Source organism: Vanacampus margaritifer, chromosome 2 (assembly GCF_051991255.1).
Source record: "Vanacampus margaritifer isolate UIUO_Vmar chromosome 2, RoL_Vmar_1.0, whole genome shotgun sequence".
Taxonomy (NCBI): Eukaryota; Metazoa; Chordata; class Actinopteri; order Syngnathiformes; family Syngnathidae; genus Vanacampus; species Vanacampus margaritifer.
Window position 1 is genome coordinate 4,928,767 of NC_135433.1, and position 17,165 is coordinate 4,945,931.

The 17,165-nt window shown below is 36.8% G+C and overlaps 1 protein-coding gene across 2 annotated transcripts in view; it reads left to right on the forward strand.

Moving 5' to 3' along the window:
- Window positions 1-17,165, forward strand: part of gpc5c (glypican 5c) — a 190,715-nt gene that overhangs the window by 83,481 nt on the left and 90,069 nt on the right. For both annotated transcript variants that reach the window (XM_077557509.1, XM_077557510.1), the window contains exons 4-6: window positions 7,418-7,581; window positions 10,985-11,041; window positions 14,026-14,148. In XM_077557509.1, coding sequence (XP_077413635.1) covers window positions 7,418-7,581; window positions 10,985-11,041; window positions 14,026-14,148 — 344 coding nt within the window. The remainder of the gene's footprint in view (window positions 1-7,417; window positions 7,582-10,984; window positions 11,042-14,025; window positions 14,149-17,165) is intronic.

A 17,165-nucleotide genomic window follows, 5' to 3' on the forward strand; every position in this document is an offset into this window, starting at 1 on the left:
CATTTTCAAAGTAAAGCTAATAAAAACTAACAAATCCCGATCCGACCCCCCCAAACTAATTATAATGAAAATTCCAAAACTATTCCAACCCTGCCCATAACAAGGAGCTTGTGTGTTTTTCCTGCATTCTGTTTATCTTCACATGTTTTGTTAGGCACATCAACAATTTGTATTTGGTTTTACTTGCCCGGGCTTTGGCCGATCTCCTCTTGCTTCATCCAAAGCAGAGCCTCTTTGCACTCGCTGTAAAAATAAGGCGGTAGTTCAAACAGAACTGGGAATGACCTCCTGGTGACAGTCGTATTTTTCCAGGATGTTTACATTTTTGCCTCTAAGAATAGCAAAGTGTCACACTATGACAGGTGAGAAACGATATGGATTAGAAGAAGCATATAAAATATTGCTTTTTGTCTCGTAAATGTGCGCAAAAACTCACAAACACTTTGAGAGGTAAACAGTGTCCCGGAGTCAGTGGACACAAATCCAAGACTGCCGATTTATCATCCTGTTATGTTAAAGCATGTTGTTTTTCCTCAGACTTCCGCCACCTCACTCTGTTTTATTTTATCGGCACCGTCATAAACCAAGGCCGGCCCAGTATTACGATGGGATGCTAAATCTGACCCTAACAATGGTTGACGCTATCAAATATGTTTAGGCTTTATTATTCTCCCGATTTTCCCATCCAAATAAATAAGTAACGCGAACACAGGTTAGTGGCTAGCTGTTAACTGGCTAATTGTTAGCTAGCTACGCGAACACAGGTTAGTGGCTAGCTGTTAACTGGCTAATTGTTAGCTAGCTAGCTGGCATGAGTGCCTTGGCGTCAGTTGTATGAATTTGCTTATGACGTGTTTATTTTGTTACAGTTTGTTTGACATGGGAGTTGAAAGTGCACCAGTTTATGCTTGGCCACTTGTGGAGCCATTAAAATGCTAGTGGCGCTAGGCTACGTTGAATTAGCTAACATGGTTATCTTGTACTGTCGTTACTAGATGTGCTGTTGTGGTATGGTAGTTCTTTCTATAATTTTATTATTCAAGTTATTCAATTCATTGTTTCAGACTTAGTAGTAAAGATAATTCAAATTTGATTTGGTAATGCAAATCGGTAAACCATATTATTAAATTGGAATTTGAATGACCAGTTTGTTTGTTTCTTTTAAACGTTTTATTAGGGGTGTCAGGCGAATACAATGTTTAATCGTAATTAATGTCATGACTTAAATAGTTAACTCACAATTAATCGCAAATTTTATATCTGTTCTAAATGGGGGCAGCACGGTGGCTGACTGGTTAGCACGTCCGCCTCCCAGTGCAGAGGACGTGAGATCGAGTCCGGGCTTCGGCCTTCCTGGGTGGAGTTTGCATGTTCTCCCCGTGCTTGCGTGGGTTTTCACCGGGTACTCCGGTTTCCTCCCACATTCCAAAAACATGCATGGCAGGTTAATTGAACTCTCCAAATTGTCCCTAGGTGTGAATGTGAGTGTGGTTGTTCGTCTCTGTGTGCCCTGCGATTGGCTGGCAACCAGTTCAGGGTGTACCCCGCCTACTGCCCGAAGCCAGCTGGGATAGGCTCCAGCACCCCCGCGACCCTAGTGAGGAAAAGCGGCCAAGAAAATGGATGGATGGATGGATGGTTCTAAATGTACAATACAATATTTTTTCTAAGGTTTCATACTCTTATTAACATAAAACTAATAGAAATATAGCTGCATCTTTTAGTAATTTCATAATAATTCATAAAATTAAGTTAAAATTAAAAAGATGTACTTGACGGTAGAAATGAGTGATATTGATTTGTGTTGAGGTCATTTTCTGCCACTAGATGGCATAATTGCATTTGTAAGACAGTGATGACAGCTCAGTGCATTTTTCTTTTCATCTATCTAATCTTTAACATGAAGTAACTTGTGAAATTCTGCCCATTTTTAAAATTGTAAAATACAACTTGACCCCCAGTCACCACAAATATATGCATTATTATTCAATTTATTACTGCTACATTTTGACGTGGACGTGTCTGCTGCGTTGTGACTGGAATTCCCCCACTATACAGACTTTCCAAGTAAATGTGTGGCGTTAAAGGAACTTTAAATTAACTCAAAATGAACACACTAATTTTGACACCCCTACTTTGTATACATTGATTCACACTCTCACGTCTCACCTGTATGTTTTTATTACACTTAAGATTTAAGTATTTAATAAACTATGTTTGTTTTCATGCTATAAATATATACCTGCCAGTAAACAAAATGTTCCCTACATGTGTCGATTATTTCGAGGCAATCGAGCAGTGCAACACATGCAAAGAGCGTTTGGCTTAACGTGCAGATTCCATCGGCTGCATTGACCAGCAGTTGCTATGCTCGATCTTTTCTCGCTGCCACAATGCTATGTGTATGTACGTGCATTTGCGGAATGTTTGCATGAACATGTGTGGCACTCGCTCGCATGTGTGGCTGGAAGCCGTTCCAGCACATGTGAGTGTTTTATGGGTCCGGTGGGGGTTAAGGTTAATGCAATAAAACAACCTTACCCGTGCCCCGTGTCTGCCTAGAGCGAGGATTTAAGACTGAAGGGGAGTAAAAGACGAGGAAAAATAAAAAGCAACACGAGGAGTTCAAAAGTGAAAACTGAAGTGACAATGCCGATGGCGTAGTTCTGTTATAAGGAGGCATCTGTCGAACCCGCTTCTTAGGAATAGAGGAGTGTGAAGTGAAAACATAATGGGCATAAACTCCATTAATAAGAGCTGACTAGACGGGAAAGTGTATTTATAGTGTCCTGACGACACACCAGTTCTAATTGTCAACATATTTTAGCTACTTACATCTGGTCAACAACAGCCAGGGCAGGCTGATAGTTGCTACAGTTTACCAAGACTTGTACTGCAATATGAAGTGCACTTGACATCGTCAATAAGTTAAAAAGCAATAGGTTAGCAAAAGTGACACGTTTAAACGACTTACCTTCAAATAGAAGTTTAACAAGTGTGAATTATTTTGTGACGAAATATGTGCCCCATTGATTGCAGTGGATTCAATCACTAAGCAGCAACAAAATATGCATTTGCACTGAAGCAGTATTGAATCGGACTTGGTATTAATCGATACTCAAAATCGGTTTAAAAAAAAAAAAATATATATATATATATATATATATATATATATATATATATATTACTATTACTATATTATTATATTATTATTATTATTATTATTATTATTATTATTTTAATATATAGCGTGTCTGTGGAGTGCAAGATTAAAAAAAAGACAAAAAAGGTCACAAGCACTGTATAATGAAGTAACGCAAACTACAATTCTCAAATGACTGTTCGACCTTCCTTCTTCTGTATTTACGTTAACGCAATACCGAAATGAAAATGCTTCAAATGAACCCTGAAAGTTCATGTATATGAATTGACAAAAACAAAGGGCATTTTCATAGTTGAATTTTAGCAATGTCAGATTTTTTTTTTTTTTTAAATAACATATTAATTTAGATTTTATTTCATTCCCCAAAAAATATTTTTAAAATTTAATTTTCGTTATTTAGGTACTTTTTGTTATCTATAACACACTTGTCTATAACACCATTAAACCGTTTACATTCACAAATCCTTATCAATGCTGAGCGAAAGCCTTCGTTTTTGTGACGTGACGAGGAGCATCTGGATATGTCAAATGTTTGTAGTCTACCAAGTCATTCGCCGCATAAAAAAATAACAAATGCTACATTATGTAGTTACCTGGTAAGCTAACAGTGAACCGAGCTCCTAATATTTCATCTTCTTCTTTTATTCATATTTTCTGTCTGTCTGGATGCCCTCGGCACAATGCTGCCTCTCACAGGTCAGTCTTGGTACTACAAACGCCATCTGGTTTGAAGGATTTGTGTTGTGTGCTATGTTTGTCATCTGGAGTACGCCACAAGATGAGAGCGGTAAACCACACAACGGCATTTTTTCCCCCCGTTGTGTGGGGTCTTTCAGATTTTAATAAACTGAAAACGATTACAATGTTCTTGTGACTGATGTTATTGCATGCAACAGTGGAATGACTGTCCCTGTCCAAGTTAGTCAATAAGCGGCAATTGGTTAAATATGGTTGTTAAATAACAGTTTTGTCCCATCTGTTTCCCACCAGTTAAAGTGCAGCACTCTTTCATGTTTTTACTCGAGATGGGCATTTGACTACATTTCCTTTATTGGAGTCGGTCAATTCATGGATTTCTGTTGTGTCTAATTTTTCGAGGGGGGATGGGCGAGTACAGATACCAGGTATTGATATAGGCCCGCTACCTGCTCTTATTTCAAGGTATCAGTGCTTGCGACAGTGGCCAATACCAATATCAGCTGCCATCTTGTGCCTGTTTTATGATCAGGAACTAGATATTAGAAATCAGAAGACTAGAAGATTGTCATTCATTTCATGCAGAATGAAAAACAATTCCCCCCACAGAAATTCTAAGGGAAAAAATGCTTTGTTCTTTAAAAGTTTCAGTCGTTTTTTTTTTTTGTGTGTTTTTATTTATTTGTTCCATTTTCTGTCATTGTTTTTTCCCCAGAAATGTTATGTACTGGTGGCACTTGGTATTGTACTTAGCATCAAATAATCTCTCTGAATTTTCTTGGATGTAGATCAACATTCATGTTGAACCAACGGCGCCTCTGCTCGTTGCAGCCAAATAGTGAACTCAATTTGTATTAACTCATTCACTGCCATTGACGCCTATATACGTCAAAAATGCATTTGAACTATTTCTATTAGTTTACATTTTTTTCCCACTTTTGTTAACAAGAGTATGAAAACCTAGAATTTTTTTCATTGCACATTTAAAACGGACATAAAATTTGTGATTAATTGTGAGTTAACTAGTGAAGTCATGCAATTAATTACAATTAAAAATTGTATCACCTGACCCCCCTAATTCTTAATTTAAAAAAAATCATCGTGAGTTAACTAGTGAAGTCATGCGATTAATTACAATTTTAAAAAATTATCACCCGACACACCCAATTTTTAATATTTTTCTTTTTCTTATTTTTTTCTTATTCTTTTTTTAAAAAGATTTAAAAGAGAAAAAAATATATTTTAAGATTCTTTAAAATAAAAAGATTTAAAAAAGAAAAGATGATTAAAGATTAGGGGCGTCAGGCGATTAAAATTTAAATTAAAATTAAAATTAAAAGTTTTCATACTCTTGTTAACAAAAGTGGAAAAAAAAGTTAAACTAATAAAAAATAGTTTAAATGAATTTTTGACGTATATAGGCGTCAATGGCAGTGAAAGAGTTAACTGCTGCGACCAAGGCTCACAATCCACATGCTTTCTACACAATCGACAGAATTCTTTCTTTTTTTAAAAAGATTTAAAAAAGAAAAAAATATATTTTAAGATAATCTTTTCTTTAAAATAAAAAGATTTAAAAAAGAAAAGATGATTAAAAATTAGGGGCGTCAGGCGATTAAAATTTGTCATCGTAATTAATTGCATGACTTCACACATTTTATATCTGTTCTAAATATACAATGAAAAAATTATAGGTTTTCATACTCTTGTTAACAAAAGTGGAAAAAAATGTTAAACTAATAAAAAATAGTTTAAATGAATTTTTGACGTATATAGGCGTCAATGGCAGTGAAAGAGTTAACTGCTGCGACCAAGGCTCACAATCCACATGCTTTCTACACAATCGACAGAATTCTTTCTTTTTTTAAAAAGATTTAAAAAAGAAAAAAATATATTTTAAGATAATCTTTTCTTTAAAATAAAAAGATTTAAAAAAGAAAAGATGATTAAAAATTAGGGGCGTCAGGCGATTAAAATTTGTCATCTTTATTAATTGCATGACTTCACACATTTTATATCTGATCTAAATATACAATGAAAAAATTATAGGTTTTCATACTCTTGTTAACAAAAGTGGAAAAAAATGTTAAACTAATAAAAAATAGTTTAAATGAATTTTTGACGTATATAGGCGTCAATGGCAGTGAAAGAGTTAACTGCTGCGACCAAGGCTCACAATCCACATGCTTTCTACACAATCGACAGAATTCTTTCTTTTTTTAAAAAGATTTAAAAAAGAAAAAAATATATTTTAAGATAATCTTTTCTTTAAAATAAAAAGATTTAAAAAAGAAAAGATGATTAAAAATTAGGGGCGTCAGGCGATTAAAATTTGTCATCTTTATTAATTGCATGACTTCACACATTTTATATCTGATCTAAATATACAATGAAAAAATTATAGGTTTTCATACTCTTGTTAACAAAAGTGGAAAAAAAAGTTAAACTAATAAAAAATAGTTTAAATGAATTTTTGACGTATATAGGCGTCAATGGCAGTGAAAGAGTTAACTGCTGCGACCAAGGCTCACAATCCACATGCTTTCTACACAATCGACAGAATTCTTTCTTTTTTTAAAAAGATTTAAAAAAGAAAAAAAATATATTTTAAGATAATCTTTTCTTTAAAATAAAAAGATTTAAAAAAGAAAAGATGATTAAAAATTAGGGGCGTCAGGCGATTAAAATTTGTCATCGTAATTAATTGCATGACTTCACACATTTTATATCTGATCTAAATATACAATGAAAAAATTATAGGTTTTCATACTCTTGTTAACAAAAGTGGAAAAAAATGTTAAACTAATAAAAAATAGTTTAAATGAATTTTTGACGTATATAGGCGTCAATGGCAGTGAAAGAGTTAACTGCTGCGACCAAGGCTCACAATCCACATGCTTTCTACACAATCGACAGAATTCTTGGTGGCTTCTGAATCGATGAACATGCCCATACTCGGTTGTGACCCTTAATTTGGTACAGTGAGACTAAGTAGCCATTCTCGCATTCTTCCCTTAAAACGTATCGCATGTGTCAGCATTCACCCACTGAGGCGCGTAAGAATCATGATGCTGTCCTTCTCCCTAATTGAAGAGCACTAAATCATGTTAACCAGAGGCTTTTAAGCAGATGAGATGTCATTGATTTTGCTTTGGAGAAACCATTCCCCTCCATTCTCGTTGACCCTGATGCTGATGCCCCCCCCGGTTTAATAGCCCACTTGAGGTCCTGGCCCCCCCACTGCCAACTGCACATGCGTTCCCCTCCATGAGGTAGTGGAATGTTGTGCGTTTTACTGTCAGCACTTGCAGGGTCTCCCTCCTCCACCGCTTTTTGTTTCTCTTTTTAGACTCAAGTCTTGCGCAACATTTTTAACTCCTCTGAAAAAAGGATCAACCGGTGTTAGAATTGGCCTTAAGCGTCAAGTTGTGCGCTCTCAAGTGAGCAGGTGTCAGCTGGTTTATGGAAGTCACCCGCCCCAGCTCCACCACCCCTGCTGCTATGTGTTTTCTTAGCCTAACAAGTGTGTCGGTGTGTTTTCTCTGCGTCCCCCCGCAGGTAGACAAGGTGTGTGGCCTGACGACCCGGGCGCCTACCGGCATGCGGCCTACCGGAGCGGAGGTCACGACCCCCAGTGGGACCTCATCAACTCCGCTTCCTTCTGCCGCCCCTTTCAAGCCTCTGCCGGAGCAGTGGCGTGGGCAGCTCGCCCATTTGAGGAGGTACGACAAAGGAGGAATTTGGAAAGTCAATGTGGATTCCATCTGGGAAAAAATAGAAAGGCAAAGGATGAGCGTTGAATGTTTCTTCCAATGGCAACCGTTTTTTTTGTGTTTCCGCACATAAAATAGTAAAATAGCAAAGTGAATTCATTTCATTTTCAGTTAAAACCTAGTATAGTTAATACTATAATTAGTAATTGTGAAGAAAAACTGTACGCCGTGTCATGAGACCACTTTTTCTGATGACATTCTTTTTTTTTTTGGTTTGGTTTATTAAACATATAAGAAAATAAAAGTGAACTCATTCACTGCCATTGACAACTATAGACATCAAAAATTCATATGAACTATTTCTATTAGTTTAACATCATTTTTTATGAAAACCTAGAATTTTTTTATTGTACATTTATAACAGATAAAAAATTATCATGCGATTAATTATGATTAAACGGCCCTTATTTTTGATATATTTTTAAAAATTAGGCCCGTCAGGCGATTAAAAATTTTCATTGTAATTAATCACATGACTTCACTAGTAAACTAACGATTCATCACAAATTTTATATCTGTTCTAAATTTACAATATTCGTTTCCTCTAGATTGTCATACTCTTGTTAGCAAAAGTGGAAAAAAATGTAAACCAATAGAAATAGTTTAAATTAATTTTGGGCATCTATAGCCGTCAATGGCAGTGAATGAGTTAAAAAGGATTATTATAACATCTGACCGGAGTGAGCAAAAATGAGAAACATGGCTAATGAACCAAATAACCCTAAAATTTCGGACAAGGGTTCGAAGTTAGATAAACAGTACGGGAGAACTTTGACTACCTGGTTGAGAAAATGTCAATTGTTTTAACAATGATTTGACAAAGGTGCTTCAACAAATTTCCCCAAGTCACAGGCAACATGCCGGAAACGTTAACTCACCTTCAAAGGCACCATCCTGAAATTAAAGAATAAAGTGGAACATGGAAAAAACAGGCACAGTCTACGATACATTGTATATAGTGTTCCCTCGCTACTTCCTGGTTCTGTTATTGTGGATTCACTCTAGCTCGGGTTTTCATTTGTGACCATGACTATTGCAATTTTATTTCACTATTTTGTGGGTTTTCTTGCTCTTTTTCGGACCAAAGTCATGCGAAGTCGGACCAAAAATGCAGCTTTTTTTTCCCCCAAAAAAGTTGAAGCGCTGTTTGTCTTCTCCGGAATGTCACACACAATTGATCAACCCTAGACACAAATGTTTGAAAACACACAGCCATCATTTTCATCCTCCGCTCCGTTAGACTGGCGCGTGCCCTCCACCTGGCCTTTAAGGCTGCCCTCCGCTGGCACTGCTTTGCCGGCCTATGGGCAGCGTGGCTAAACTTCATCTTAACAAACCAACTATTTCCTGTTTACCCAGACAGCCATACCGCCGAATCTTAACACCAGCTGGCCTCAAATGAAATAGCAGGACACACACATTTGCAGCGTGGCCCGTCTGACCTCGTCCCGAAGCATGAATCACTGCGCTGATGCCAGCCAAACTGACAGGTCTGGCCTGGCAATGCCAGCATCATTCGTGGCAACACAATCCAGAGCGCCGCGTAGGCTGCCAAAGCTGACCGGAGCACGTGTGGGGGAGCTGACCACCTCACAGACCGTGAAAAAAGAACACAGAGCAACATTTACCTTTCATTTCAGCAGGAAGAAATATAAATTCAGAAAGGACATTTAACAGTGCACTCATTTATTTATTTTATTTTTTTACTTATTTAAAGCATAGAGGTGCAACAGATCACAAAAGTCACGGTTCGGATCGGATCAAGGATTTGAGTCACAGATCGGATCGTTTTTCGGATCAACAAAAAATAAATAAATAGTACTTTGTCTTCATTTATTTTGTGAAACACTTTTTCCAATTAAATGTCAACCCTGGAGAACCCACGGGGTCAAATTTGGCCCCTATAAATTCTGCTACTCAGATAACAAAAATCTTTTTTTTTTTTTTTTTAACAAATTCAACTTCAAAAGTCCAGAGTGCCACTTCTGACCCCTGCATGGGGCCATCTAGTGGATGAATATTGCACTTACATGAGCCAGAGTGGTGGTGACAAGATGGCTGGCAACATGCTGTTTTGTTGAGCTGGAAATCAATCCAAACAAAACCATCTTCTCAGCAAACCATCAGATGGTAAAATTGTGTTTTTTTTGTTAATCTATTTCATATCATGTTGCAGAATGCCTAGGAGTATGTTTTATATATATATTTTGATAAATTAGCAACTCTGAGCTATTTAAAAAAAAGGGCTAAAATTGAAAAAACATATTTTGGTGTTCAGTGAAGTTATAGCAGTCATTTAATGTATAATTTATAATTTTCCAAAGAAGAAAAGGGTTCTTGGGTTCTCCAGGGTTAAGGACAATTCAAAATGTCTAATATAGCCATTCAGGATTTAGGAACACAATTTTAAGTGCAATATGAGGTAGAAACATTCTTATTTTATACATGGTCCATGTGTAAAATAACAAGGTAGGCTATTAATGGCTTAAAGTTGTGTTCCTAAAATCTAAACTGCTATGTTTGACATTTTGAGTTAAACGTTTGAATGAGTTAATAATGGAAAGACCTCAAAAGTGCAATTGAAGGCACATTCCCTTCCTTTAAACATGGAGAGTGAATTACAAAGTAGCCTTGGTCCAGAATATTGAAAAAGAATACGAGCTGTCAAACTCCTTTACAGCTACCAGCCAGGCCCTCGTTGATAATGCTAACAGCTAGCTGCTAGCCACTTAGCTTTTTGATGGTTCTGACCAAGCCATTTCAAAATAAAATACTGCCCGCAGATTGTCCTAAATTAGCGCTTAAATATGAGTTTGGGATAGCGTTGTGTTGATGTCGGTCGCAACTTTGATGTTAATCAAAATAAAGAAATCCTAAACGTCTAAAAGGGAAGTCAAGCTAGCCATCACGCGGGCCAACTTCAAAGGAAAGGTCAACTAAGGTTATTTGCATTACCGTCAATGTATTATTTGGTCAACTTTATTTTGAAGTTAGTCTTAGCGTAGGCGGCGTGGTCTTCCATGACATGTCTGAATAGTGTCGAGAAAAGAGGCAGAAAAAAAATCCTGTATCTTTGAGGACTTATTTCACCCCAAGTGACCAAAATGCTCCCGTACGTGCGACTTAGTGATCGACAAGACTTTTAAAGTTGGTCATAATGTGAGGAGCCGGGATTGTTAATGGATGTTGTTGTATTTCTGCATGTGCATGGTTGTCTTTTCCTCCTCACCATGTTGATGTCATGACGTGCTTTTGTTTCTGTTTTCTGTCTCTCACCAAACCTTTCACTTCCCCCCCGCATCCTCCTTGCTTGCATCAATTTCACCCGGACTCCAACTCCCATCACTCCCAGCTCGCCCCCACTGAAACCCTCCAAGAACAATAAACATAGTCTGAGAACGCTGTCTAGGTAAGCATGCATCCGGAAAATGTCTCACACACTTTTATTAAATTGCAACTTATATTTGCATTTTTTTTTTAACCACTCATTCACCGCCATTGACGGCTATAGACGTCAAAGATCCATTTGAACTGAGCTATTGAATGAATGTCTTCAAAACCTTTGGAGAAGTGTGTTTACTGATTCGGTATTCTAAAGTGGATGTCGATTGAATGTCGATCTGAAAGCTGTGTTTAAAGATTCATTTATGTTAATCTTGAAACAGACAAATAAAGTTATATTCTATTTACATTATCGGCACAGATATTTGGCATTTGGAAGCATATAAGCATCTGCCTTATATCGGCAATGGCCAATAAGAGATCAATTTTGGCTATTTTAACACAGCATCAGAATCACATTCTGGGAACTTCCTGAACTTTTTGTTTTTGCTTGAACTGAAAACAAAGATAAGAGAAAGATTAACATTTCAGTTATACACTGAATGTCTTCATATAACCAAGAAAACTTTAAGGCACTATTATTTTTTTTCTTTTTGAACTAAAAACCTGCAACAAGTTGCAAATCCGAAATGCTATTTTATAAACATATCGTCGCTGCTATGTGAAAAACACTTATGTCCATTTTTTATTTTTATGTTTTTGGTGTGAAACTGAATGCAGACATCCCAATAACCTAAATTGAAAAAAAATTGAAAAAATGGACATACGTGTTTTTCACATAGCAACGACGATATGCTTACATTTTCAACAAAGTGTTGAAGTTTGTAGTATTAAAACTTTTGGTGCCAATATTATCCCTTTTACTGCAAATGGTTATCGGCTCCAAATGTTGGTGATCGGCCTCCATGGCTACTATTAATCAATATCGGCTATTTTGGCGGTACAAGAAATCAGCCCGATGCTTGAGATATAGCGTTGAACAATTATTATTTTTTTCACCATTTTAATTTTCCTCATTTGTTTTTTTTATGGGCAATGTGAAACTCCGATAAAGAAAGCAAGGTAAGCCTCCGTAGCGTTCCTAAAGAAACATCGGGAGACTCACCATCCCCCACGTCGCGCTCTCATCGTTCAACCAGGCACATTCAAGAGTTTTAATCGTCCCATTTCGGAACACTAACGGAGGTTTGCGTTGCTTTCTTTGTAGGCGTTTCGCGTTGCTACGTCACTACGCACTCAATGCGTTGCGGCGTAAATAACAATGGCGGCGTACGTCCAAATAAAGTTTCTACAAAATATATTAAACTGGAAATGATTTTTGAAAAATGAATCTCATAGTTATGTTAGTAACAAACAAATAAATAATATAAAGCAAACTTGTCGCGACAGTCGTGGTTCCTTTTCAGCTCGTATATTTTCGCAGCGCAAACATGTATTATTTACAGAAATAAGAAAGTTGCTATTCTCAACATATGATTGGCTGGCAACCAGTTCAGGGTGTACCGCCCGCCTACTGCCTGAAGCCAGCTGGGATAGGCTCCAGCACCCCCCGCGACCCTTGTGAGGACAAGCGGTTAAGAAAATGGATGGATGGATGGATGGATGGATGCTATTCTAAACAACATTATAGAAAATCCAGTTTGTGGAAGCAGTATTTAACTCATTCACTGCCATTGACAACTATAGACGTCAAAAATTCATTTTTATTTGTTTAACATTTTTTTTCCATTTTTGTTAACAAGTATGAAAACGTAGAAATGATTTTTTTGTAGATTTAGAACAGATATAAAATTTGTGATTAATCGTGAGTTAACTAGTGAAGTCATGCGAATAATTAAGATTACACATTTTAATTGCCTGATGGCCCTAATTTTGAATTTAAAAAAAATAATCTTGTTTTTTTTCTTTTTAAAAATCTTTTTTTTCTTCTTTTTTTTTTAAAGAAAAGATTATAAAAAAATTAGGTGCATCAGCTGATTACAATTTTTTAATCATAATTAATCGCATGTCTTCACTTGTTAAAAAAATTATATCTGTTCTAAAACAATTAAAAAAAAATTCTAGGTTGTCATACTCTTGTTAACAAAAGTGGGAAAAAATGTTAAACTAATAGAAATAGTTCAAATGAATTTTTGACATCTATATGACGGTTCAGCAGACATGCCAACATCATTCAAGAGCGAGTTTTAAATAATTAGCCATTTATTTATTTATTTTTTAAATCTTCCACATTTGGCACAAATTTAAGAAACATATTGACTTTCCCTTTACAGGGACTTTAAGTCCAAAATGATGATTGTGCTTGCTTACAGTATGTTTCATTCGAAACAGGTTAATCCACAGTAGTGGAATCTTTTGAAGGAAACAAGCCATTTGGATTTAAGGCGAAGAAATCCACTTGGCTTCAGTTCAACTTTTCGATGGTCCGAAGTTCAAATGGAATGAGCCAGCAGCTCTTTGGAGACTGCCGAACATTAATCTTAACCTCCATTGTCAGGTCACTTAGCAACCAGTAGAGGGCCAAACGAGGCTTCACTGCTGACAGTTGCTGTGAAATGCACCCCACCTCACACAGGGAGTGTATGGGGGGGGGGTATGGGGGGGGGTCATGTTACTGCCATAAAATGTCCAGCTTTCCATTGACCCTTTGGAGGAGACACATAAATAATTGCCGCCAGTCGTGTTTTCGAAGGAGCATTCGAACCTTTTATCACTCATCTTCATTGTCCTTTTTGTTTGCTTGGATCGCTCCGAATTTCATGCCGTCAACTGTAGACAAACAGGCCTTCAAAGCGCATCAGTTATGGAATATATATTCCGCCGGGTTTGAATGACGACGTCAACTCTCCCGTGGAAAGCAAACAGAGAAAGTAATCGTAGCTGGATTGAGATGAGGCGAATAAGCAAGTATATATGGCGACAAGATTTTACAAGAAGTAATTATACGTCCTTCAAAATTTTGTTTACATCTCCAAAATCACATTTTAGAGGATTTGATGTGTCTTGACTTGCAATTCCGATTGCCGTCGCTCACATTTTGCATCTCCTCAGGGACTTCCTGATGTACCTGCAGCGCTACAAGTCCTTCTATTCGGCGCTCCCGGAGATGCTGTGCGAAGGGGAGAACGTGGTGGATGATGCCACGTGCTGGAGCGGAGATGAGGTGGTGGAGAGGTAAGATCCCGGAATGCCGTGCTGAGCCGGACATGCGTAGTGTGATGTCACTGTGATGTCATACAATGTGATGTCATAAAATGATCTCTTAAGAATTGATTTTAAAAATCTGCTCTATAAATCACGGAGTGGTTTGGGTTCTGAATACATTAAGGAAATGCTAATTGTATACAAAAACCCAGCAGGGCTCTGTGGAGTGCAGACTTGGGTCTATCAGTGGAGCCCGGGTTTCAAAGCAAACATGGTGAAGCGGCATTTGGTTGTTATGCTGCAGCGCAAATGGAATAAGTCAACAGAAAGTATAAATGCTTGTAAATCCGGTTAAAGAAATATGAGTTGCCTAAAGTAACATTTTCTCCTGAATCTGGTAAATTGAATGTTCCAATACAGAGATTGAAACACGTTCTTGCCGGATAACTTGACAATATGAATGACTTGAATTAATACGACTGGATCTGTTTGTCCAACCCTAATGACAAAAATAGGGTTTCCAACCAAATGTTTAGAACTTCTTAAAGGGATCCTTGACTCATTGAGTCATTTTCAGCAGTAACAAGTTCATATTTTGTCCAGAATGAATTTGATAACTTTATTAATTTTCATGTAGAATTAATACCTTTAAAACCTATTTTCCACTTGCTGTCGACTGATCAACTATGCTAAGGAAGTAGGTAACGACCAATTATGGCTCAGTTTGCTGACCAAACCCAGAAAGGTTTAAAAAAAAATATGAAAATAATGAAGATATAAAAATTCATTCTAGATAAAATATGAACTTTTTACTGATGAAAATGGCTCAATTAGTCAAGTATCCTTTTAAGCAAATTTTGTGAAAATGCGCAAAACAAACATGTGACCCGTTTCCGTTTGTTATTATTTTGGGAATGTTGAGAGAGGAGACTGCAGCATGAGAGGATGCCATATGAGAGAGTTTCTCTTCCACAAGATACTTTTGGCTGACTGGCTAAAAGATTAGTGTTTGCTTCTTTTATTAATTTCAGAAATATTTTTGATCCTCTTAGCATTCCTGACATTTTTGCCGAAAATGCCTAAAAAAGGTGCACCCAAAGTAAACTTAAAGCTGTTCTTGAACCATTTGGACGATCAGCATAATTTTGATCTCTTTTTAACCATGGAGAACCCACGGGGTCAAATTTGGCCCCTATAAATTCTGCTACTAAAATAACAAAGACCTTTTTTTTCTTCTTTTTTTTTTACAAATTTAACTTCAAAAGTCCAGAGTGCCTCTTCTGACCCCTGCATGGGGCCATCTAGTGGATGAATATTGCACTTACATGAGCCAGAGTGGTGGTGACAAGATGGCTAAAATGCAACAAATAAAACAAAAAAATTATATTGTTCAATGTAGCTGCGTATTTGATTATTTTCTTAAATTCTAAATAATTTACTGACAGTTTTTGTTATTCAGATTTTTCGAAATGAAACCCCTAAATCCCAAAGGGTCAAATTTCGCCCTAATCCTAAATTAGGGAATACATTGAAAAAAACATATATTTTGGTGTTCAGTGAACTTATAGCAGTCATTTAATGTATAATTCATAATTTTCCAAAGAAGAAAAGGGTTCTTGGCTTCTCCAGGGTTAAAGTTAACATTTTGAATTTTTCTCCCCAACAGTCAAAATCTGTTTGAGTGCTACTGGCGCTGAGTAATGGAAGTTTGAATATTAAAAAAGACTAATTTGATGTTCGTCTAATTATTTTTCAAAAAAATTTGCTTTGAAAATGATTGTAGAATGTTGTGCTGGACTGGAAAACACGACAATATGAAAGCTTGAGGTCGTCCCTATTTCCATTCAAGTATGACAATAATACGACAGAAAATGAGTGAAAATGATTTTCCAAAACGGGTCCAATGCCAAAGAAAGTGTGCTATTTGGGTGACCCTTGAAAGGTCAAGTCTGACAAAAATTATTTTTAATTAGTCACTATTCTATTTTATTGTATTTTTAGACATAGTTGAGAGGCATTATCCACATTTAGACAAATTCAAAGCAAGGGATCAAAGAGATATGCGCCATTATGATGCAACATTGACGCACTTTGATGTTCTCTCCCGTTGATGTTTGGGCAAGCGAAAAAAAATAATTTGAATTTTAAGCCTTTTTTAATAATAATTTCTAACGTTTCCATTCAGGCTTATTTTCTTGAAAATTAGAATAAAAAATAGTTGATGGAAACCCACTTAAAGTTATACTCTCCTCCTCCTTAACTCATTCACTCCCAGCCATTTGCACTGAAGCAACCTCCTTCGCTCCCGGGTGTTTTACTGGATTTTGACAGATTTTTGCAAGGCCCACAGAATATTGTGTGTTATTGCTATAAATGCATGGAACCTACCAAAAGAAAGATGAGATCTTCTTTCATCAGGAAAAAAATGTATAGTTGTATCTATTTCAGTTTTGCAGCAATTAGCATTAGAATATAGCTAAGTTTCATCATTATTCACAAATCTGTTTAAAACTGTGGAGAAAACAGCTTGTTGCAACATGACCCTGATTGATCTCTTATACTCTTCTGCCACCTGCTGGCCGCTTTTCGTAATAACTACCATTGTTTCAACCGAGGCTGCGTCAAATCCTTCTGTATGCTCTAGCATAAAAACAACAACAACAAAAAAACTTATAAATACGTCTTAGGGATACTGGTAATATTTAAAATCTAACCTTTTTATATGTTTTTGGGAGCAAATGAGTTAAGTCCCACTTCCGTGGCAAACCTCAGCTTTTGGCACTGCCAGTTTTTGGCTTTGAGAGGAAAACAAAAGTACTTGGGCGCCTTTTCCCCATGACTCGCCCCGAGTACTCGTCACATCTCTCGGTGGATAATTCTACAGGATGAAGTCATATTTTGTAGCTCATTGCATGCGATGTGTTCTTGGATGGGAGCAAATATGAGCCATTTATGCCAGCCTCTGCGGCTGTCAAAGTCATTTTCTCTTCCCTTTCCGCAAAGCAGACGACGTGCCAAGCGCACACTGAGCAGACCACCCATTCATC